The sequence below is a fragment of the Cherax quadricarinatus genome, chromosome 10 (assembly GCF_038502225.1).
Source record: "Cherax quadricarinatus isolate ZL_2023a chromosome 10, ASM3850222v1, whole genome shotgun sequence".
Classification (NCBI taxonomy): Eukaryota; Metazoa; Arthropoda; class Malacostraca; order Decapoda; family Parastacidae; genus Cherax; species Cherax quadricarinatus.
The window spans coordinates 4,612,596-4,638,290 of record NC_091301.1 but is presented as its reverse complement, the minus strand read 5'-3'; the positions used below and the strand labels follow the sequence as shown (position 1 = coordinate 4,638,290).

Genomic DNA, 25,695 nt, shown 5'->3' with positions numbered 1-25,695 from the left:
CATGATACATAGTTGTACAAAGAAATATAGTGATTGGGTGTACATGCCAAAAGCCCCTTGTATGCAGAGCATTATGGGCAGCTTAAAATTAACTTAAGATTAACTAAGCAATGATATATTCAGTGGTAAAAATTAGTTAACAAATTACAACATGAAGTACAAATGAGTATTTCAAATAAGAAGCATTAAAGTTGTACAAATTTGTAGCATAATGTATAATATAATCGAATCAAATAGAGTAAAATGAATGAATTGAAGTGCAGAAACAGGTCATATGGTCATTAGACGAGTTACAGTGCATTCAAGAGAATGGAGTATTCTATTTGATAGGGTCACAGGTTATACATTTATGAGATTGTTATTCAGTATTTATTTAGTTGTGGTTGAGTAAATGGTTTTTAATAAGTCTTGAATTGATAAACAGTATTTTTATTTTATTTTTTTTATTATCACACTGGCCGATTCCCACCAAGGCAGGGTGGCCTGAAAATGAAAAACTTTCACCATCATTCACTCCATCACTGTCTTGCCAGAAGGGTGCTTTACACTAGTTTTTAAACTGCAACATTAACACCCCGCCTTCAGAGTGCAGGCACTGTACTTCCCATCTCCAGGACTCAAGTCCGGCCTGCCGGTTTCCCTGAACCCCTTCATAAATGTTACTTTGATCACACTCCAACAGCACGTCAAGTATTAAAAACCATTTGTCTCCATTCACTCCTATCAAACACGCTCACGCATGCCTGCTGGAAGTCCAAGCCCCTCGCACACAAAACCTCCTTTACCCCCTCCCTCCAACCTTTCCTAGGCCGACCCCTACCCCGCCTTCCTTCCACTACAGACTGATACACTCTTGAAGTTATTCTGTTTCGTTCCATTCTCTCTACATGTCCGAACCACCTCAACAACCCTTCTTCAGCCCTCTGGACAACAGTTTTGGTAATCCCGCACCTCCTCCTAATTTCCAAACTACGAATTCTCTGCATTATATTCACACCACACATTGCCCTCAGACATGACATCTCCACTGCCTCCAGCCTTCTCCTCGCTGCAACATTCATCACCCATGCTTCACACCCATATAAAAGCGTTGGTAAAACTATACTCTCATACATTCCCCTCTTTGCCTCCAAGGACAAAGTTCTTTGTCTCCACAGACTCCTAAGCGCACCACTCACCCTTTTTCCCTCATCAATTCTATGATTCACCTCATCTTTCATAGACCCATCCTCTGACACGTCCACTCTCAAATATCTGAATACATTCACCTCCTCCATACTCTCTCCCTCCAATCTGATATCCAATCTTTCATCACCTAATCTTTTTGTTATCCTCATAACCTTACTCTTTCCTGTATTCACTTTTAATTTTCTTCTTTTGCACACCCTACCAAATTCATCCACCAATCTCTGCAACTTCTCTTCAGAATCTCCCAAGAGCACAGTGTCATCAGCAAAGAGCAACTGTGACAACTCCCACTTATAAACACAATAAATATAAAACAAACTCCAGGAGTGTACTCTGGTAAGCTGTCCTGATATAAAAGTACAGTTAGAAATAGAAATACAGATAGCTAGAGCTTTACTTAAAGAGGTTATTAATAGAGTATTCAAGAGGTTGCTAGTAGAATTACAGTAAATCAACCATTCAAATCATTATGAAGCTGTGTGTAGTCTGCAATAAATCAAACAAACGGGCTTCCACATGGATAAATTGTCATTTTTGTGGAAATTGGTGTCACGCCCCTTGTGCAGATATCCAAGAACTAGCTACAAGCAGTATTAAAAAAGGGAAGTGTTTTTGGGTATGCCCAAAGGAGATAAATCTGTGGACTAAAATCACAAGGGTATTAAAAGAGGATAACATCAAAGCTGCTTTCATAGACAACCTGGAAGCTTTCTACAACAGATGGGAACATAAAAAGTCTGGGCTGAATGGTACTGCCCTTGATACTGGCCATGTAGTCAGAAACTGTAAGGCTGGAGGTGATGTCCTGGTAGGCAGTAAATGTGGGGCTGATAGTGCTGTCCTGGGAGACTGTAATGGTGAAGCTGGAGGTGCTGTCCTGGGAGACAGTAATGGTGAAGCTGGAGGTGCTGTCCTGGGAGACAGTAATGGTGAAGCTGGAGGTGCTGTCCTGGGAGACAGTAATGGTGAAGCTGGAGATTTTGTCCAGTTAGTCGGGAATTATACACAGGAAGGAATGCATATAAATGACCTCATAGGGGACAGGAGCCGTAGTGGGGAAACAAGTGTAGTCAAAGATAAAACCAATATTGCAAACAAGAAATACAACAGGAAATAGCAAACAAGAGGACTCCACTAGCAATAGTGAGGATATATTACCAAAAACAACTGGTGGGAGCTCCATTGTTGGTGCTAGGGAAGATAGGAATAAGACAGGTAAACATGCACCAACAGGGAATACAGTCACAGAAACCCAAGGCAAACTGAAACCAAGCCTGTGCACATACTATGCACTTGGTATCTGCAGACATGGGAAATCTGGAAAAACAGATGGGAAGTGCAACTATGACCACCCTAGAAAGTGCCGTGCCCATATGACAACAGGAAAATGCAAACTCCCTTACTGTAAGCTTTTTCACCCTGAAATGTGTACCTCTTCAGTAGTTATATACACTGATGGATCTAAACAGGAGTCTTCTGGCAGGGCTGCATCTGCTCTTGTTGCCACCTCCCTAGTTAAGAACGATAATAAATTTGAGTTAGGCATAAGAATTAACAACTGGGCGTCTACACTGCAAACTGAATTGTTTGCAATCCTAATGGCGCTAAAGCTAACCTATGACACTGAGCTTGACTATCATCATTACGGATTCTATGTCATCATTGAAGGCTCTTGGCTCATATAATGACTCCAACATGCTCATTGGGGAAGCCAGGTATAGATACTCAAAAATTAGGGACAAAGGAATTAACAACAATTAACCATCTCAGACCACTAATTACCCAACAAAAGGCTGCAGTTAGAATGATAAATTCTCACTACAGGCAGCACACTCCACCAATATTCAATACACTAAACCTACTCACCATACAAAACATCCATACTTATTACTGCACCTATTACATACATAGAACACTTAACTCTGATATTAACCCTCCCCTCAAACATCTCCTTGCCAACCTCAACAGAACACATGACCATAACACAAGGCACAGATCACTCTTTGATGTTCCTCATGTCCATCTCACACTATGCAAAAACTCAATGCACATAAAAGGCCCTAAAATCTGGAATTCATTACCTGTAAATATAAAAGAAACACTACCTGTTTATAAATTCAAGTCTCTTCTCAAAGATCACTTACTCACCCAAAACCAAATAAATACTGAATAACTGAACCTTATAAATTGTATATCTTAAATGTTTCTCACAATTATATCACATAAATGTTAAACCTAAAACCCAATCTAACTATTATTTTTTAAATACACTACTGTAGTGATACTGGTCCTGTGGGGAGCAGCAGCAGGATAATACTGCACCACCTCTAGGGGCCCTTAACAACAACAACAGTTTGGTGTGTGTCATGGGCACCAACACATGGTGTGTGATTCTCTCCTACTTTATCCATTTATCAGCGATGCAGATTACATTGTGAGTTTAAATATGTGGCCTGTAGTTATAACTTTTCTCTTGACATATGCAAGACATCACCATCCCTGTAGAAGTCATTATTAGATGTACTAGTCATTATATTTTGTTGTTGCAGAAGTACTATGAAGATTCTATGTTCAATAAAGCCTAGAGATAAGGCCTGTGTTTCTATCACAACAATTTATTGAACATAGAATCCTGGGCTACCTGGTGGTGATCCTGCGCTAGACTACATCACAACATGGAGCGTTTACTGAAACCTGAGAGGCTAGACTGTGACCCCAGCTTATCAACGGCTGCGCAGGAATGGAAGCACTGGTTTAAGACTTTCGAAAACTTCTTGGGAGCCCTTCCTAAAGAAGATCTAGATAAACTAAGTCTGCTCATCAATTTTGTGTCACCTAAGATATATGAGGCTATTTCTGAGTGTAATACCTACGAAGATGCTATCAAAACCCTCAAGTCTCAGTATATTAAACCTACAAATGAAATCTTTGCACGCTATCGCCTTGCAACTCGCCGCCAGCAGATTGATGAGTCCTTAGAGGAATACTTTCAAGCACTGAAAATGTTAGGTAAGGACTGTCACTTCCAAGCAGTGACAGCTGCTCAGTATTGTGAAGAGTCCATCAGGGATGCTTTTATCAGTGGCCTGCAATCACCAATAATAAGGCAGCGTTTATTGGAGAATAAAACCCTCGACTTAGCCGCTGCCTTTGACCAGGCAAGAGCTCTAGATTCAGCCCAGAAGAATTCTGAAGTATACAGTACCACTCAGCCTTCTCGAGTGGTAAGTGCTGCAATTCCTGACCAAGACTCTTGCAATGAAGTTACTGGGGAACCTGCCTCAGTGACAGCAGCAGCAGGTACGGTGTGTTTCTTTTGTGGTTTTTCAAGACATCCACGTCCAAAGTGTCCTGCTCGTGAAGCAATGTGCCATAAATGCCACAAGAAAGGTCACTTTGCTAAAGTATGTCGTGCTAATGCATCAACAAGAGCTAGTGCCTCCACACATTCCAGTGATCATGCGACTCTAGCAACAGTGACTTCTGCGGCTACTCCAAATTCACTGTCAAAGGCAGTTGTGAAAGTATTCATCAAAGGAACAGAAGTAGATGGTCTTATTGATAGTGGCAGCTCAGAGAGTTTCATCAACCTTGACTTAGTTAAACGGCTCTCCTTGACTCTACATCACTCATCAGGTACCGTTTCCATGGCATCAACATCTCTCTCTATTCAGACCTTAGGGTTTTGTAAGGTAAATCTCAGAGTTAATGGAAAGGATTATCAAGATGTACATTTAGCTATTCTGCCACAACTGTGCTCTGATGTTATCCTTGGTCAGGACTTTCAGAAGCTGCATGGTAGTGTCACCTTAACATATGGAGGTGAACTGCCTCCTCTTGTTGTCTGTGGACTTAGCACTTTAAGGGTAGACCCACCAAAGCTGTTTGCAAATCTTACCGCGGATTGCCATCCTATATCAGCTAAGTCACGCCGCTATTCTTATGAGGATCGGATGTTCATTGAGAAAGAAACTCAGAGGCTGCTGAAGGAGGGTATTATAGAACCGAGTGATTCCCCTTGGCGTGCACAGGTTGTTGTTGTTAAAGATGGTTATAGGAAACGGAGACTGGCTATCGATTACTCTGAGACAATCAACAAATTTACACTTCTTGATGGGTACCCTCTACCTCGAATTGACGATACAGTGAACAAAATTGCTCAGTACTACGTGTTTAGCACAATTGATCTGCAGAGTGCCTATCATCAAGTCCCTATAAGGAATGAAGATAAACCATACACAGCGTTTCAGGCTAGTGATGGCCTGTATCAGTTTACCAGAGTCCCTTTTGGAGTCACCAATGGGGTAGCCTGCTTCCAACGAATTATGGATTCACTCATTCAGGAAGAGCAACTCATGGGAACCTACGCGTATTTAGATAATGTTACCATTTGTGGCAAGACCCAGGAGGAACATGATGCAAACCTTGATAAGTTTTTGGAAGCCGCCAAGAAGAAAAATATCAGTTACAATGAGGAAAAGTGCACTTTTTCAACTAAAAGGCTTAGCATCCTTGGTTATGTAGTGGAAGGAGGTTCAATATTCCCAGACCCTGAACGACTACGACCTCTACGGGAACTTCCAATGCCTCAAGACAAAAAGTCACTCCGAAGAACTCTTGGTCTCTTTGCTTATTACTCACAATGGATCTACAACTATTCAAGTAAAGTCCGCCCATTGAGTGCTACCACATTTCCTGTGACAAAGGAAGCAGAAGCCGCTTTCCATACTCTCAAACAGGACATTGAAAACTCAGTAGTTCAAGCCATTGATGAGTCCCTACCATTCGAAGTGGAAACGGATGCATCTGACATTGCCATTGCTGCAGTCTTATCTCAGGCAGGACGACCAGTAGCCTTCTTTTCGAGAACTTTTCAAGGATCAGAGAAATGTTATGCTGCTGTAGAAAAGGAAGCCCAGGCCATCATAGAAGCAGTTCGCCACTGGAGGCATTATTTAACTGGTAGACATTTCACCATAAGGACTGACCAACGGTCCGTGATGTATATGTTCGACAAGAGGCACAAAAGTAGGATAAAGAATGACAAGATATTACGCTGGAGGATGGAACTATCGTGTTATGACTTTGATATTCTGTACCGACCGGGTCAAGAGAACATCTCACCTGATGCATTCTCTAGGTCCCACTGTGGAGCAGCATGTCATGATTTGCAATCACTCTCAGCTCTCCACAAGGCTTTGTGTCACCCAGGAGTTACACGCCTGTACCATTTTGTCAAATCAAAGAACATGCCCTACTCAGTGGAAGATGTGCGACAAGTGATCAGAGCATGCAGAGTATGTGCAGAGTGCAAGCCAAACTTTCATTAGCCAGAGAAGACTCATCTCATAAAATCCACCCAGCCTTTCGAAAGATTGAATATAGATTTCAAAGGACCTCTACCAAGCACAAATCAGAATAGGTATTTCCTTAACATAGTAGATGAATATTCAAGGTTTCCCTTTGTATTCCCCTGTGCAAATATGGCTGCTTCAACTGTTATTAGTTGTCTTTCACAGTTGTTCTCTATTTTTGGTATGCCAGCTTATATCCATTCAGACAGGGGATCCTCGTTCATGAGTAACGAACTTCAGGAGTTTTTGGCTAGCAAAGGTATTGCCTGCAGCAGAACAACAAGCTACAACCCTCAAGGCAATGGTCAAGTGGAGCGGTTCAATGGTACTATATGGAAGGCAGTTACAATGACATTAAAGTCGCGCAATCTACCTGTTCAACACTGGCAAACTGTCCTACCTGATGCTCTTCACTCTATTAGATCACTGCTGTGCACAGCTACTAATGCAACCCCTCATGAAAGACTCCTCAACTATTCACGTTGTTCCTCTACAGGAGCCTCCGTGCCCACTTGGTTATGTCATCCTGGACCCGTTCTCCTGAAGAGTCACCGTAGGATGAACAAGACGGATCCTTTAGTGGAAGAGGTAGAGCTCCTGCAAGCTAATCCACATTACGCCCACATTCGCTACCAAAATGGTGAAGAGACTACAGTATCTACAAGACATTTAGCCCCAGTTGAAATCCCTATTAGTGTGGAATCTCAAGATACACCAATAGATGTGAAAGATGCTTCGTTTTCTCCTGGAAAGCCCCTTGAGACTACCCCTATGGAAATAGAGGATTCTGCTCCAGCAGTTAATCAAACCCCGCTGGAAAATATCGAACCTGGTGAAGAGGCTCAAGGGCTACGAAGGTCGGGACGTGTACGTCGCCCACCTAACAGTTTGGGAGATTACTGTCTCTGATATTTTAGAAGGGGGAGATTGTAGTGATACTGGTCCTGTGGGGAGCAGCAGCAGGATAATACTGCACCACCTCTAGGGGCCCTTAACAACAACAACAGTTTGGTGTGTGTCATGGGCACCAACACATGGTGTGTGATTCTCTCCTACTTTATCCATTTATCAGCGATGCAGATTACATGGTGAGTTTAAATATGTGGCCTGTAGTTATAACTTTTCTCTTGACATATGCAAGACATCACCATCCCTGTAGAAGTCATTATTAGATGTACTAGTCATTATATTTTGTTGTTGCAGAAGTACTATGAAGATTCTATGTTCAATAAAGCCTAGAGATAAGGCCTGTGTTTCTATCACAACAACTACCTAACAGAATACTCCATATGACTGAATGTACAACAATGCATGGAACCATATGACCTGTCTTTGTAATACTCACTTGTGCTTTATAGTTATCTGTTTACATTAATGTTTTATCACTGATTTCATCATTGCTTAGTTAATCTTAAGTTAATTTTAAGCCAGCCCGTAATGCTAAGCATAGTATAAGTGGCTTTGGCATGCTGCTCTTATCTGTATTTTTTTGTACCTCTGTATGTGTGCTCAAATTGTTAATAAATAAATAAATAAATAAATAAATAAATAAATGTACAATTGCTATGGATCCCATCACACATTGGATTACTCCTTCATGATAAAGTTGATATGTTAGCCAAGAAGAGTATCCAGGAGAACGTAGAATATAACTTTGGTATAACTGTGTCTAGCATTAGGAATAATATTAGGAGAGAAGTAAATAATTTAAATGATTGTTATAGGAATGCAGTTAGAAGCCTGAGTAGATCTATAACCCACTATGATAACATGAACGTAGATAAGTATGTTTATGGAGCAACTTGCAATGTGAACAGACTGACTGATGTTGTAGTGGCCAGGCTTAGGCTTGGTTACAAGTACTTCTGGCAGTTTGGGAGACACACAGATGATGATCAAACTAAATGTAAATTATGTGATCAGGCATATGGTCACTCTCTTGAACACTATGTGCTTAATTGTCCACTTATTGAGGAATACAGAGACAGACAGTATAATAACCTATGTGACATGTCAAGATATCTTATTAATGAAAATAAGATACCAGATATACTAAGCAAATTTCCTAAATTTGCTTGTAACAGATAAGTGAACTATAGATATGGGCCCCTACTTAAACAAGATGGGTCCTACACAGATGACAGCAAGGAAATGAGTGAGCTACTCAAGTCCCAATATGACTCAGTTTTTAGCAAGCCGCTAACCAGACTGAGAGTCGAAGATCAAAATGAATTTTTTATGAGAGAGCCACAAAATTTGATTAACACAAGCCTATCCGATGTTATCCTGATGCCAAATGACTTCGAACAGGCGATAAATGACATGCCCATGCACTCTGCCCCAGGGCCAGACTCATGGAACTCTGTGTTCATCAAGAACTGCAAGAAGCCCCTATCACGAGCCTTTTCCATCCTATGGAGAGGGAGCATGGACACGGGGGTCGTCCCTCAGTTACTAAAAACAACAGACATAGCCCCACTCCACGAAGGGGGCAGTAAAGCAACAGCAAAGAACTACAGACCAATAGCACTAACATCCCATATCATAAAAATCTTTGAAAGGGTCCTAAGAAGCAAGATCACCACCCATCTAGAAACCCATCAGTTACACAACCCAGGGCAACATGGGTTTAGAACAGGTCGCTCCTGTCTGTCTCAGCTACTGGATCACTACGACAAGGTCCTAAATGCACTAGAAGACAAAAAGAATGCATATGTAATATATACAGACTTTGCAAAAGCCTTCGACAAGTGTGACCATGGCGTAATAGCGCACAAAATGCGCGCTAAAGGAATAACAGGAAAAGTCGGTCGATGGATCTATAATTTCCTCACTAACAGAACACAGAGAGTAGTCGTCAACAGAGTAAAGTCCGAGGCAGCTACGGTGAAAAGCTCTGTTCCACAAGGCACAGTACTAGCTCCCATCTTGTTCCTCATCCTCATATCCGACATAGACAAGGATGTCAGCCACAGCACCGTGTCTTCCTTTGCAGATGACACCCGAATCTGCATGACAGTGTCTTCCATTGCAGACACTGCAAGGCTCCAGGCGGACATCAACCAAATCTTTCAGTGGGCTGCAGAAAACAATATGAAGTTCAACGATGAGAAATTTCAATTACTCAGATATGGTAAACATGAGGAAATTAAATCTTCATCAGAGTACAAAACAAATTCTGGCCACGAAATAGAGCGAAACACCAACGTCAAAGACCTGGGAGTGATTATGTCAGAGGATCTCACCTTCAAGGACCATAACATTGTATCAATCGCATCTGCTAGAAAAATGACAGGATGGATAATGAGAACCTTCAAAACTAGGGAGGCCAAGCCCATGATGACACTCTTCAGGTCACTTGTTCTATCTAGGCTGGAATATTGCTGCACTCTAACAGCACCTTTCAAGGCAGGTGAAATTGCCGACCTAGAAAATGTACAGAGAACTTTCACGGCGCGCATAACGGAGATAAAACACCTCAATTACTGGGAGCGCTTGAGGTTTCTAAACCTGTATTCCCTGGAACGCAGGAGGGAGAGATACATGATTATATACACCTGGAAAATCCTAGAGGGACTAGTACCGAACTTGCACACGAAAATCACTCACTACGAAAGCAAAAGACTTGGCAGACGATGCACCATCCCCCCAATGAAAAGCAGGGGTGTCACTAGCACGTTAAGAGACCATACAATAAGTGTCAGGGGCCCGAGACTGTTCAACTGCCTCCCAGCACACATAAGGGGGATTACCAACAGACCCCTGGCAGTCTTCAAGCTGGCACTGGACAAGCACCTAAAGTCAGTTCCTGATCAGCCGGGCTGTGGCTCGTACGTTGGTTTGCGTGCAGCCAGCAGCAACAGCCTGGTTGATCAGGCGCTGATCCACCAGGAGGCCTGGTCACAGACCGGGCCGCGGGGGCGTTGACCCCCGAAACTCTCTCCAGGTAAACTCCAGGTTAACCCTTTGGGGCCTAGTTCCTAGGCCTTTTGTGTATCCATATGCTCTCGCGCTACCGTCCACAGGATGGATATGGGGTGCACAATAAACTAGCCACTTCGCTGGCAAAATCTAATCTAATCTCTTCAGTACAGGAAAGTGTGCTATAACTTAAATTGCCAGGCACACCATCTAAAGGGGACAAAAAGATACAAAACATCCAGGCCATGGGAAAACCTGGGTAGCCACAGCCACTCAAGAGGGAGAGGTTTAGTGCCAGGAAGGAAAAAAAACTGGCAGGAAATGGCAGAAATTGTATACCAAATCCAGTCATTCCTGGAGTGGAACCACAGTCGATGGCCTCCACTCCAAACCAACAGATACAGATACTAATGCCGGAAAAAAATCGCCCCCCCAGTACCAACAATACCACCAGTCCGATGACATTCTTCTTGGCAAATATACAGGGTCTAAGGCCAGCAACAAACAAAATACCTTTCATCCGTGGACTGCTTGCAGAGGCAAAGGCAATGTTCGCGGCTTTCACTGAGACCCACATAAAGGATCACTTGGACAACGAAATATGGATCCCAGGTTACAACCTATACAGATGTGACAGTGTGTACAGGCAAAAGGGGGGGGGGTTGGCCTGTACATTGCAGAGTCACTTGTTTGCACAGAACTGCTTAATGCCTCAAATGATGTAGTGGAAGTTTTAGCAGTAAAGATCGAGAACCAAAACCTAGTCATTGTGGTAGTCTACAAGCCTCCGGATGCAACATCCCAGCAATTCCAGGAACAGCTGTTAAAAATTGACCACTGTCTGGAAAATCTTCCAGCTCCGGTGGCCTACCTGGAGTTTACCTGGAGAGAGTTTCGGGGGTCAACGCCCCCGCGGCCCGGTCTGTGACCAGGCCTCCTGGTGGATCAGCGCCTGATCAACCAGGCTGTTGCTGCTGGCTGCACGCAAACCAACGTACGAGCCACAGCCCGGCTGATCAGGAACTGACTTTAGGTGCTTGTCCAGTGCCAGCTTGAAGACTGCCAGGGGTCTGTTGGTAATCCCCCTTATGTGTGCTGGGAGGCAGTTGAACAGTCTCGGGCCCCTGACACTTATTGTATGGTCTCTTAACGTGCTAGTGACACCCCTGCTTTTCATTGGGGGGATGGTGCATCGTCTGCCAAGTCTTTTGCTTTCGTAGTGAGTGATTTTCGTGTGCAAGTTCGGTACTAGTCCCTCTAGGATTTTCCAGGTGTATATAATCATGTATCTCTCCCTCCTGCGTTCCAGGGAATACAGGTTTAGAAACCTCAAGTGCTCCCAGTAATTGAGGTGTTTTATCTCCGTTATGCGTGCCGTGAAAGTTCTCTACATTTTCTAGGTCGGCAATTTCACCTGCCTTGAAAGGTGCTGTTAGAGTGTAGCAATATTCCAGCCTAGATAGAACAAGTGACCTGAAGAGTGTTATCATGGGCTTGGCCTCCCTAGTTTTGAAGGTTCTCATTATCCATCCTGTCATTTTTCTAGCAGATGCGATTGATACAATGTTATGGTCCTTGAAGGTGAGATCCTCCGACATAATCACTCCCAGGTCTTTGACGTTGGTGTTTCGCTCTATTTTGTGGCCAGAATTTGTTTTGTACTCTGATGAAGATTTAATTTCCTCATGTTTACCATATCTGAGTAATTGAAATTTCTCATCGTTGAACTTCATATTGTTTTCTGCAGCCCACTGAAAGATTTGGTTGATGTCCGCCTGGAGCCTTGCAGTGTCTGCAATGGAAGACACTGTCATGCAGATTCGGGTGTCATCTGCAAAGGAAGACACGGTGCTGTGGCTGACATCCTTGTCTATGTCGGATATGAGGATGAGGAACAAGATGGGAGCTAGTACTGTGCCTTGTGGAACAGAGCTTTTCACCATAGCTGCCTCGGACTTTACTCTGTTGACGACTACTCTCTGTGTTCTGTTAGTGAGGAAATTATAGATCCATCGACCGACTTTTCCTGTTATTCCTTTAGCGCGCATTTGGTGCGCTATTACGCCATGGTCACACTAGTCGAAGGCTTTTGCAAAGTCTGTATATATTACATCTGCATTCTTTTTGTCTTCTAGTGCATTTAGGACCTTGTCGTAGTGATCCAGTAGTTGAGACAGACAGGAGCGACCTGTTCTAAACCCATGTTGCCCTGGGTTGTGTAACTGATGGGTTTCTAGATGGGTGGTGATCTTGCTTCTTAGGACCCTTTCAAAGATTTTTATGATATGGGATGTTAGTGCTATTGGTCTGTAGTTCTTTGCTGTTGCTTTACTGCCCCCTTTGTGGAGTGGGGCTATGTCTGTTGTTTTTAGTAACTGAGGGACGACCCCCGTGTCCATGCTCCCTCTCCATAGGATGGAAAAGGCTCGTGATAGGGGCTTCTTGCAGTTCTTGATGAACACAGAGTTCCATGAGTCTGGCCCTGGGGCAGAGTGCATGGGCATGTCATTTATCGCCTGTTCGAAGTCATTTGGCGTCAGGATAACATCGGATAGGCTTGTGTTAATCAAATTTTGTGGCTCTCTCATAAAAAATTCATTTTGATCTTCGACTCTCAGTCTGGTTAGCGGCTTGCTAAAAACAGTCATATTGGGACTTGAGTAGCTCACTCATTTCCTTGCTGTCATCTGTGTAGGACCCATCTTGTTTAAGTAGGGGCCCAATACTGGACGTTGTTCTCGATTTTGATTTGGCATAGGAGAAGAAATACTTTGGGTTTCTTTCGATTTCATTTATGGCTTTTAGTTCTTCCCGCGATTCCCGACTCCTAAAGGATTCTTTTAGCTTAAGTTCGATGCTTGCTATTTCTCTGACCAGTGTCTCCCTGCGCATTTCAGATATATTGACCTCTTTTAGCCGCTCTGTTATTCTTTTCCGTCGCCTGTAAAGGGAGCGCCTGTCTTTCTATTTTACATCTACTCCTCCTTTTTCTTAGAGGAATAAGCCTTGTGCATACATAGAGTGCCACCGAGTTAATCTGTTCTAGGCATAAGTTTGGGTCTGTGTTGCTTAGTATATCTTCCCAGCTTATATCAGTTAGGACTTGGTTTACTTGGTCCCACTTTATGTTTTTGTTATTGAAGTTGAATTTGGTGAATGCTCCCTCGTGACTAGTCTCATTTTGTCGGTCTGGGGCTCCATGCATACATGTCTGAACCTCAATTATGTTGTGATCTGAGTATATTGTTTTTGATATGGTGGCATTTCTTATCAGATCATCATTGTTAGTGAAGATGAGGTCTAGTGTATTCTCCAGTCTAGTAGGCTCTATTATTTGCTGGTTTAAATTGAATTTTGTGCAGAGATTTAAAAGCTCGTGTGAGTGTGAGTTTTCATCAGAGCTGCCTCCTGGTGTTATTACTGCAACAATATTATTTGCTATATTCCTCCATTTTAGGTGCCTTAAGTTGAAATCCCCCAGGAGCAAGATGTTGGGTGCAGGAGCTGGAAGATTTTCCAGACAGTGGTCAATTTTTAACAGCCGTTCCTGGAATTGCTGGGATGTTGCATGCGGAGGCTTGTAGACTACCACAATGACTAGGTTTTGGTTCTCGACCTTTACTGCTAAAACTTCCACTACGTCATTTGAGGCATTAAGCAGTTGTGCAAACAAGTGACTCTGCAATGTACAGGCCAACCCCCCCCCCTTTTGCCTGTTCACTCTGTCACATCTGTATAGGTTGTAACCTGGGATCCATATTTCGTTGTCCAAGTGATCCTTTATGTGGGTCTCAGTGAAAGCCGCGAACATTGCCTTTGCCTCTGCAAGCAGTCCACGGATGAAAGGTATTTTGTTGTTTGTTGCTGGCTTTAGACCTTGTATATTTGCAAAGAAGAATGTTATCGGACTGGTGGTATTGTTGGTACTGGGGGGGGATTTTTTTTCCGGCATTAGTATCTGTATCTGTTGGTTTGGAGTGGAGGCCATCGACTGTGGTTCCACTCCAGGAATGACTGGATTTGGTGTACGATTTCTGCCATTTCCTGCCAGTTTTTTTTTCCTTCCTGGCACTAAAAAACCTCTCCCTCTTGAGTGGCTGTGGCTACCCAGGTTTTCCCATGGCCTGGATGTTTTGTATCTTTTTGTCCCCTTTAGATGGTATGCCTGGCAATTTAAGTTATAGCACAGTCTTTCCTGTACTGAAGAGGTACACATTTCAGGGTGAAAAAGCTTACAGGAAGGGAGTTTGCATTTTCCTGTTGTCATATGGGCATGGCATTTTCTAGGGTGGTCATAGTTGCATGTCCCTGGTGGCTAAAGCTCCCGCTTCACACACGGAGGGCTCGGGTTCGATTCCCGGCGGGTGGAAACATTTCGACATGTTTCCTTACACCTGTTGTCCTGTTCACCTAGCAGCAAATAGGTACCTGGGTGTTAGTCGACTGGTGTGGGTCGCATCCTGGGGGACAAGATTAAGGACCCCAATGGAAATAAGTTACAGTCCTCGATGACGCACTGACTTTCTTGGGTTATCCTGGGTGGCTAACCCTCCGGGGTTAAAAATCCTAACGAAATCTTATCACACACACTGGTAATGCTTTATTTACATGGAGCAAAATCAGGTTTTTTTTTTCCAGAATGGTCTGTAATATACCACTGTGGATAAAGTACTTTTACATACCTTGAACATTTCTGAGCGCTGAATAGCCCTTGTGGTTTAGCGCTTCTTTTTGATGATGCTACTACTAATAATAATGAACATTTCTGAGTGAGTTGTCTCTGAATGCATTAATTTTATCGCACTCAGAATCAGAACCCCTGCCGACAGCATGTGGAGTTCCCCAAGGTAGTATTCTGGGTCCCTTATTATTCTTATGTTATGTTAACGACATGCCTGTCAGTGTCAAGTGCAAACTCTTACTGTATGCAGATGACAGTGTTCTGTTAGTGTCAGGTAAAGACCCACAAGATATAGCTAATGTATTAACACTGGAACCGGAGTCCTGCAGCAAATGGTTAGTAGACAAACGATCATTACACCTCGGGAAAACTTAATTATTATTATAGTCGAAAAGAAGCGCTAAACCACAAGGGCTATACAGCGCTGCAGGGGAAAACTGAAGCCATTCTCTTTGGCACGAAAACTGAGAAGGGTAAATAATTTTAATGTCCAGTGTAATGGAGAGCCCATCACTTTAGTTTCCTCAGTAAAATATCTGGGAATCCCCTTTGACCCATGCATGTCAGGAGAAATGATAGGGAACAGTGTAGTAAAGAAAGCGAATGCCAGACTGAAGTTCCTCTATAGACAAGAACAGTCTACCTACTGAGGCTCGCAGGACCCTATGTCTAGCCCTTATACAGTGCCATATGCATTACGCTTGCTCTTCATGGTACTCTGCCTTGACAAAAACAACTGAAAGACTGCAAATCACCCAGAACAAAATTAAGATTCATCCTGGCCCTGGGTCCAAGAGAGCATGTAGGCCAGAATGAATTACAGCAGCTGGATATGCTGAATGTTAAAGACAGAGTAAAACAACTGAAGTTAAATCATGTTTATAAAATTGCTCACAGATTAGATTAGATTTTTAGATTTTGCCACCGAAGTGGCTAGTTTATTGTGCACCCCATATCCATCCTGTGGACGGTAGCACGAGAGCATATGGATACACAAAAGGCCTAGGAACACAGTGTCCATAATATCCGTCAATTTTGTCAAGGTTGGGAACCAAAGCAATCATAGTACTAGGGGGAGAGCAGAACTTTGTAGTACCCACAGTCAGTGGCCAGGCTTCAAACACCTTTTATTGTTTACCTAGAGAGAGTTCCGGGGGTCATCGCCCCGGCGGCCCGGTCTGTGACCAGGCCTCCTGGTGGATCAGAGCCTGATCATCCAGGCTGTTGCTGCTGGCTGCACGCAAACCAACGTACGAGCCACAGCCCGGCTGGTCAGGAACCGACTTTAGATGCTTGTCCAGTGCCAGCTTGACTGCCAGGGGTATGTTGGTAATCCCCCTTATGTATGCTGGGAGGCAGTTGAACAATCTCGGGCCCCTGACACTTATTGTATGGTCTCTTAACGTGCTAGTGACACCCCTGCTTTTCATTGGGGGGATGGTGCATCGTCTGCCAAGTCTTTTGCTTTCGTAGTGAGTGATTTTCGTGTGCAAGTTCGGTACTAGTCCCTCTAGGATTTTCCAGGTGTATATAATCATGTATCTCTCCCTCCTGCGTTCCAGGGAATACAGGTTTAGAAACCTCAAGCGCTCCCAGTAATTGAGGTGTTTTATCTCCGTTATGCTCGCCGTGAAAGTTCTCTGTACATTTTCTAGGTCGGCAATTTCACCTGCCTTGAAAGGTGCTGTTAGAGTGCAGCAATATTCCAGCCTAGATAGAACAAGTGACCTGAAGAGTGTCATCATGGGCTTGGCCTCCCTAGTTTTGAAGGTTCTCATTATCCATCCTGTCATTTTTCTAGCAGATGCGATTGATACAATGTTATGGTCCTTGAAGGTGAGATCCTCCGACATAATCACTCCCAGGTCTTTGACGTTGGTGTTTCGCTCTATTTTGTGGCCAGAATTTGTTTTGTACTCTGATGAAGATTTGATTTCCTCATGTTTACCATATCTGAGTAATTGAAATTTCTCATCGTTGAACTTCATATTGTTTTCTGCAGCCCACTGAAAGATTTGGTTGATGTCCGCCTGGAGCCTTGCAGTGTCTGCAATGGAAGACACTGTCATGCAGATTCGGGTGTCATCTGCAAAGGAAGACACGGTGCTGTGGCTGACATCCTTGTCTATGTCGGATATGAGGATGAGGAACAAGATGGGAGCTAGTACTGTGCCTTGTGGAACAGAGCTTTTCACCATAGCTGCCTCGGACTTTACTCTGTTGACGACTACTCTCTGTGTTCTGTTAGTGAGGAAATTATAGATCCATCGACCGACTTGTCCTGTTATTCCTTTAGCGCGCATTTTGTGCGCTATTACGCCATGGTCACACTTGTCGAAGGCTTTTGCAAAGTCTGTATATATTACATCTGCATTCTTTTTGTCTTTTAGTGCATTTAGGACCTTGTCGTAGTGATCCAGTAGTTGAGACAGTCAGGAGCGACCTGTTCTAAACCCATGTTGCCCTGGGTTGTGTAACTGATGGGTTTCTAGATGGGTGGTGATCTTGCTTCTTAGGACTCTTTCAAAGATTTTTATGATATGGGATGTTAGTGCTATTGGTCTGTAGTTCTTTGCTGTTGCTTTACTGCCCCCTTTGTGGAGTGGGGTTATGTCTGTTGTTTTTAGTAACTGTGGGACGACCCCCGTGTCCATGCTCCCTCTCCATAGGATGGAAAAGGCTCGTGATAGGGGCTTCTTGCAGTTCTTGATGAACACGGAGTTCCATGAGTCTGGCCCTGGGGCAGAGTGCATGGGCATGTCATTTATCGCCTGAACATTAAAATGGTATAAAATACCGACAGATTGTTAGGGAAGACACATATGCAACAGTTAGGTATCTTTATTTCGAAACGTTTCGCCTACACAGTAGGCTTCTTCAGTCGAGTACAGAAAAGTTGATAGAAGCAGAAGATACTTGAAGACGATGTAATCAGTCCATCACCCTTAAAGTTTTGAGGTGGTCAGTCCCTCAGTCTGGAGAAGAGCATTGTTCCGTTGTCTGAAACAATATGAAGTTGAAGTGACAGGATGGAGACTTTTATAGTGCCAGGAGGTGAGACGTAGGTTGCGTTGGGAGGGCAGGTCCCTCTCAAACCCAGCCGTTCTCACTAGTAGAGATTGTCGAAGTTGATGGTCTGTACCAAGATACCCTTGTGTTGCAGTGTCTGACAGAATGAACATTAAAATGGTATAAAATACCGACAGATTGTTAGGGAAAAGACATATGCAACAGTTAGGTATCTTTATTTCGAAACGTTTCGCCTACACAGTAGGCTTCTTCAGTCGAGTACAGAAAAGTTGATAGAAGCAGAAGATACTTGAAGACGATGTAATCAGTCCATCACCCTTAAAGTTTTGAGGTGGTCAGTCCCTCAGTCTTCCCTAACAATCTGTCGGTATTTTATACCATTTTAATGTTCATTCTGTCAGACACTGCAACACAAGGGTATCTTGGTACAGACCATCAACTTCGACAATCTCTACTAGTGAGAACGGCTGGGTTTGAGAGGGACCTGCCCTCCCAACGCAACCTACGTCTCACCTCCTGGCACTATAAAAGTCTCCATCCTGTCACTTCAACTTCATATTGTTTCAGACAACGGAACAATGCTCTTCTCCAGACTGAGGGACTGACCACCTCAAAACTTTAAGGGTGATGGACTGATTACATCGTCTTCAAGTATCTTCTGCTTCTATCAACTTTTCTGTACTCGACTGAAGAAGCCTACTGTGTAGGCGAAACGTTTCGAAATAAAGATACCTAACTGTTGCATATGTGTCTTCCCTAACATTTATCGCCTGTTCGAAGTCATTTGGCGTCAGGATAACATCTGATAGGCTTGTGTTAATCAAATTTTGTGGCTCTCTCATAAAAAATTCATTTTGATCTTCGACTCTCAGTCTGGTTAGCGGCTTGCTAAAAACAGTCATATTGGGACTTGAGTAGCTCACATTTCCTTGCTGTCATCTGTGTAGGACCCATCTTGTTTAAGTAGGGGCCCAATACTGGACGTTGTTCTCGAGTTTGATTTGGCATAGGAGAAGAAATACTTTGGGTTTCTTTCGATTTCATTTATGGCTTTTAGTTCTTCCCGCGATTCCTGACTCCTATAAGATTCCTTTAGCTTAAGTTCGATGCTTGCTATTTCTCTGACCAGTGTCTCCCTACGCATTTCAGATATATTGACCACTTTTAGCCGCTCTGTTATTCTTTTCCGTGCCTGTAAAGGGAGTTCCTGTCTCTATTTTACATCTACTACTCCTTTTTCTTAGAGGAATAAGCCTTGTGCATACATCGAGTGCCACCAAGTTAATCTGTTCTAGGCATAAGTTGGGGTCTGTGTTGCTTAGTATATCTTCCCAGCTTATATCGGTTAGGACTTGGTTTACTTGGTCCCACTTTATGTTTTTGTTATTGAAGTTGAATTTGGTGAATGCTCCCTCGTGACTACTCATTATGTCGGTCTGGGGCTTCATGCATATATGTCTGAACCTCAATTATGTTGTGATCTGAGTATATTGTTTTTGATATGGTGACATTTCTTATCAGATCATCATTGTTAGTGAAGATGAGGTCTAGTGTATTCTCCAGTCTAGTAGGCTCTATTATTTGCTGGTTTAAATTGAATTTTGTGCAGATTTAAAAGCCCGTGTGAGTGAGTTTTCATCAGAGCTGACTCCTGGTGTTATTGGAAATATAAACACAAATGCAGTATAATGTGATCCTTTATTGACTACGTTTCGCCCACACAGTGGGCTTTTTCAAGTCACAAACAGAACTACCTGGGGTGGAAGGAACGCGAGTATTTATAGTCCGGTTCAGAATGCTGAGGTCAGGTGAAGAATGTTGCATCTGATGATGTACCGAGTGGGGTTATAGAGTAAAAACTTGGGTAGCTTGGAAAGGAGATTGGACAAGTTTGTGAGCAGACCTTCTACAGTGTTCTTATGTGGGATAGCGACGAAGAAGTTTCTTGGCAAGTGGTTCAGCTATGTTATAGAAGCCACTATTCTGGTTGAAGTTGTTGGATATAGAAATAAGTGATGATTCCAGGATTCTTCGGTATTGAGTGTTGTCTTCTGTGGCGATAAGTCTTGAGTTTCTGTAGTTTATCAAGTGGTTGTGTGAATTACGGTGTTGTACGCAGGCATTCCTTGTGTCGTCAGACCTGCTTGCGTATTGGTGTTCTGAAATACGTGTTTGGAGGTCCCTTGATGTTTCGCCCACGTATAACTTGTTGCAGTCATTACAAGGGATTATGTATACCCCTGCAGAGGATGGAGGCTTGTCCTGTCTACTACTGGTGATGTCCTTGATGGTCGTGGTTGTGGAGGTAGATACTTGGAATGATGTTTTGGCAAAGATGTTGGAAACATGTTTGGCAATGGAGTTGGTGGGAAGGACTATGTATCTCTTCTCGGCAGTGTCTTCTCTGGGTGTGATGAAGATGTTTAATGCCCGCCGTCTGCAGTCTCTGATGAAGTGACGAGGATAGTGGAGTTTAGAAAATATTTGTTCAATTATAGTGCATTCTTCCTCAAGGAACTCGTTGCTGCAGATTCTGAGTGCACGCAGGAAGAAGCCTATAATTACACCACGTTTGGTTTTGGTGTCGTGGTGAGAGTGGAAGTGGAGAAGATCGTTTTGGTTGGTGGGTTTTCGATAGACTTTAAAACGAAGTTCGTGGTCAGCTTTGCAGAGCAGGACATCAAGGAAAGGAAGAGTGTTGTCGACTTCTTCTTCAAGTGTGAACTGGATTGAAGGCTCGACCTGGTTGAGCTTGTCTTGGAGAGCTTGAACGTTGAAGCGTTTAGGAGTTATGAGGAGAATGTCAACATAACGGAGCCAGGTGACAGACGAAGGAATAACGGTGGAGAAACGTTCGGCTTCTAGATGTTCCATGTATAGGTTCGCCAGGATTGCACTGAGTGGCGAACCCATGGGTAGTCCAAAAGTCTGCTGAAAGAGGTGATTTTCGAAAGAGAAACACGTAAAGCCAACACATAGTTCAACAAGGTCGATGAAATCGCTGGCTGGAATGGGAAGATCAAGTATCCCACTGAGGCCCATATCCTCGGGAATAGGCAGTGCTCCCCACCAGCTCTCAGGAATTCTCGCCAAACACCTCTCTAAACTCTTGGGCACTATCAGTCCAGCACATTTCAAACACTCAGGTGATCTTCTCAATCGCATTCGCAACATCAACATCAGGAACAAGAAACTTTCCAGCCTTGACGTGACTTCCCTATTCACCAAAGTACCTACTACACAAGCCATCGATCTCTTGCGCAGGAAAATTGATTCACTTGATCTTCCCATTCCAGCCAGCGATTTCATCGACCTTGTTGAACTATGTGTTGGCTTTACGTGTTTCTTTCGAAAATCACCTCTTTCAGCAGACTTTTGGACTACCCATGGGTTCGCCACTCAGTGCAGTCCTGGCGAACCTATACATGGAACATCTAGAAGCCGAACGTTTCTCCACCGTTATTCCTTCGTCTGTCACCTGGCTCCGTTATGTTGACGACATTCTCCTCATAACTCCTAAACGCTTCAACGTTCAAGCTCTCCAAGACAAGCTCAACCAGGTCGAGCCTTCAATCCAGTTCACACTTGAAGAAGAAGTCGACAACACTCTTCCTTTCCTTGATGTCCTGCTCTGCAAAGCTGACCACGAACTTCGTTTTAAAGTCTATCGAAAACCCACCAACCAAAACGATCTTCTCCACTTCCACTCTCACCACGACACCAAAACCAAACGTGGTGTAATTATAGGCTTCTTCCTGCGTGCACTCAGAATCTGCAGCAACGAGTTCCTTGAGGAAGAATGCACTATAATTGAACAAATTTTCTAAACTCCACTATCCTCGTCACTTCATCAGAGACTGCAGACGGCGGGCATTAAACATCTTCAACACACCCAGAGAAGACACTGCCGAGAAGAGATACATAGTCCTTCCCACCAACTCCATTGCCAAACATGTTTCCAACATCTTTGCCAAAACATCATTCCAAGTATCTACCTCCACAACCACGACCATCAAGGACATCACCAGTAGTAGACAGGACAAGCCTCCATCCTCTGCAGGGGTATACATAATCCCTTGTAATGACTGCAACAAGTTATACGTGGGCGAAACATCAAGGGACCTCCAAACACGTATTTCAGAACACCAATACGCAAGCAGGTCTGACGACACAAGGAATGCCTGCGTAGAACACCGTAATATTCACAACCACTTGATAAACTACAGAAACTCAAGACTTATCGCCACAGAAGACAACACTCAATACCGAAGAATCCTGGAATCATCACTTATTTCTATATCCGACAACTTCAACCAGAATAGTGGCTTCTATAACATAGCTGAACCACTTGCCAAGAAACAACTTCGTCGCTATCCCACATAAGAACACTGTAGAAGGTCTGCTCACAAACTTGTCCAATCTCCTTTCCAAGCTACCCAAGTTTTTAGACTATAACCCACTCGGTACATCATCAGATGCAACATTCTTCACCTGACCTCAGCATTCTGAACCGGACTATAAATACTCGCGTTCCTTCCACCCCAGGTAGTTCTGTTTGTGACTTGAAAAAGCCCACTGTGTGGGCGAAACGTAGTCAATAAAGGATCACATTATACTGCATGTGTGTTTATATTTCCATTGTGTCGGTATTTTATACCATTTATTTCCATCCTGGTGTTATTACTGCAACAATATTATTTGCTATATTCCTCCATTTTAGGTGCCTTAAGTTGAAATCTCCCAGGAGCAAGATGTTGGGTGTAGGAGCTGGAAGATTTTCCAGACAGTGGTCAATTTTTAACAGCTGTTCCTGGAATTGCTGGGATGTTGCATCCGGAGGCTTGTAGACTACCACTGACTAGGTTTTGGTTCTCGACCTTTACTGCTAAAACTTCCACTACATCATTTGAGGCATTAAGCAGTTCTGTGCAAACAAGTGACTCTGCTATGTACAGGCCAACCCCCCCCCCCTTTTGCCTGTACACACTGTCACATCTGTATAGGTTGTAACCTGGGATCCATATTTCGTTGTCCAAGTGATCCTTTATGTGGGTCTCAGTGAAAGCCGCGAACATTGCCTTTGCCTCTGCAAGCAGTCCACGGATGAAAGGTATTTTGTTGTTTGTTGCTGGCTTTAGACCCTGTATATTTGCAAAGAAGAATGTCATCGGACTGGTGGTATTGTTGGTACTGGGGGGGGGGGATTTTTTTTCCGGCATTAGTATCTATCTGTTGGTTTGGAGTGGAGGCCATCGACTGTGGTTCCACTCCAGGAATGACTGGATTTGGTGTACGATTTCTGCCATTTCCTGCCAGTTTTTTTTCCTTCCTGGCGCTAAAAAACCTCTCCCTCTTGAGTGGCTGTGGCTACCTAGGTTTTCCCATGGCCTGGATGTTTTGTATCTTTTTGTCCCCTTTAGATGGTGTGCCTGGCAATTTAAGTTATAGCACAGTCTTTCATGTACTGAAGAGGTACACAGTTCAGGGTGAAAAAGCTTACAGGGAATGAGTTTTCATTTTCCTGTTGTCATATGGGCATGGCATTTTCTAGGATGGTCATAGTTGTACGTCCCGTCTGTTTTTCCAGATTTCCCATGCCTGCAGATACCAAGTGCATAGTATGTGCACAGGCTTGGTTTCCGTTTGCCTTGGGTTTCTGTGACTATTCCCTGTTGGTGCATGTTTCCCTGTCTTATTGCTATCCCCCCTAGCACCAACAATGGAGCTCCCACCAGTTGTTTTTGGTAATATATCCTCACTATTGCTAGTGGAGTCCTCTTGTTTGCTATTTCCTGCGGTATTTCTAGTTTGCAATATTGGTTTTATCTTATCTTTGACTACATTTGTTTCCCTACTACGGCTCCTGTCCCCTATGATGTCATTTATATGTATTCCTTCCTGCGTATAATTCCCGACTACCTGGACAAAATCTCCAGCTTCACCATTACCGTCTCCCAGAACAGCACCTCCAGCTTCACCATTACTGTCTCCCAGGACAGCATCTCCAGCTTCACCATTACTGTCTCCCAGGACAGCACCTCCAGCTTCACCATTACTGTCTCCCAGGACAGCACTATCAGCCCCACATTTACTGACTACCAGGACATCACCTCCAGCCTTACAGTTTCTGACTACATGGCCAGTATCAAGGGCAGTACCATTCAGCCCAGACTTTTTATGTTCCCATCTGTTGTAGAAAGCTTCCAGGTTGTTTATGAAAGCAGCTTTGATATTGTCCTCTTTTAATACCCTTGTGATTTTAGTCCAGCAATAAAATGGAACAGACTGCCCGCACATGTCAAAGCCAGTCATAGCATGAACCAGTTTAAGAAGAGTGCCAAAAGGTGTGATGAATGTAGCTACAGAAAGGGAGGGGAATGATTTTATTTTTTAGCGAACATACAAGTAAGTTTTACCTTATTCCTAGTAATGACCCTCGTGTAGTAGTCTTATCATACTAAAAAGATGTTATCTTCATTATAGAATAATAAAGTATTATAACCTTTATATTATAACAAGGTAAAAGGACCCCAATGGAAATAAGTCACTGACTCTTTTGGGTTATCCTAGGTTCTCTCTCTCTCACATATATATATATTATAATATATATATATATTATAATATATATATATATTATAATATATATATATATTATAATATATATATATTATAATATATATATATATTATAATATATATATATATATATAATATATATATATATATATATATATATATATATATATTATAATATATATATTATAATATATATATATATATATATATATTATAATATATATTATAATATATATATATATATAATATATATATTATATATATATATATATTATAATATATATATATTATAATATATATATATATTATAATATATATATATATATATATATATATATATATATATATATATATATTATAATATATATATATATTATAATATATATATATATTATAATATATATATATATATATAATATATATATATATAATATATATATATTATAATATATATATATATATTATAATATATATTATAATATATATATATATTATAATATATATTATAATATATATATATATTATAATATATATTATAATATATATATATATTATAATATATATTATAATATATATATATATTATAATATATATTATAATATATATATATATTATAATATATATTATAATATATATATATATTATAATATATATTATAATATATATATATATTATAATATATATTATAATATATATATATATATAATATATATTATAATATATATATATATTATAATATATATTATAATATATATATATATTATAATATATATTATAATATATATATATATTATAATATATATTATAATATATATATATATTATAATATATATTATAATATATATATATATTATATATATATATATATATATATATATATTATAATTATATATATATATATATATTATAATATATATATATATATATATAATATATATATATATAT

The 25,695-nt window shown here is 41.9% G+C and overlaps 1 protein-coding gene across 5 annotated transcripts in view; it reads right to left on the bottom strand.

Moving 5' to 3' along the window:
- The window catches only part of LOC128687902 (cocaine esterase-like), an 82,735-nt gene that overhangs the window by 42,240 nt on the left and 14,800 nt on the right, over window positions 1–25,695 (bottom strand). Inside the window, exon 2 of one of the 5 annotated variants that reach the window (XM_070083536.1) lies at window positions 2,621–2,699. The exons of the other annotated variants lie outside the window; for them this stretch is intronic. Within the exon in view, the coding sequence (XP_069939637.1) occupies window positions 2,621–2,699 (79 nt within the window). The remainder of the gene's footprint in view (window positions 1–2,620; window positions 2,700–25,695) is intronic. 5 annotated transcript variants of the gene reach the window in all.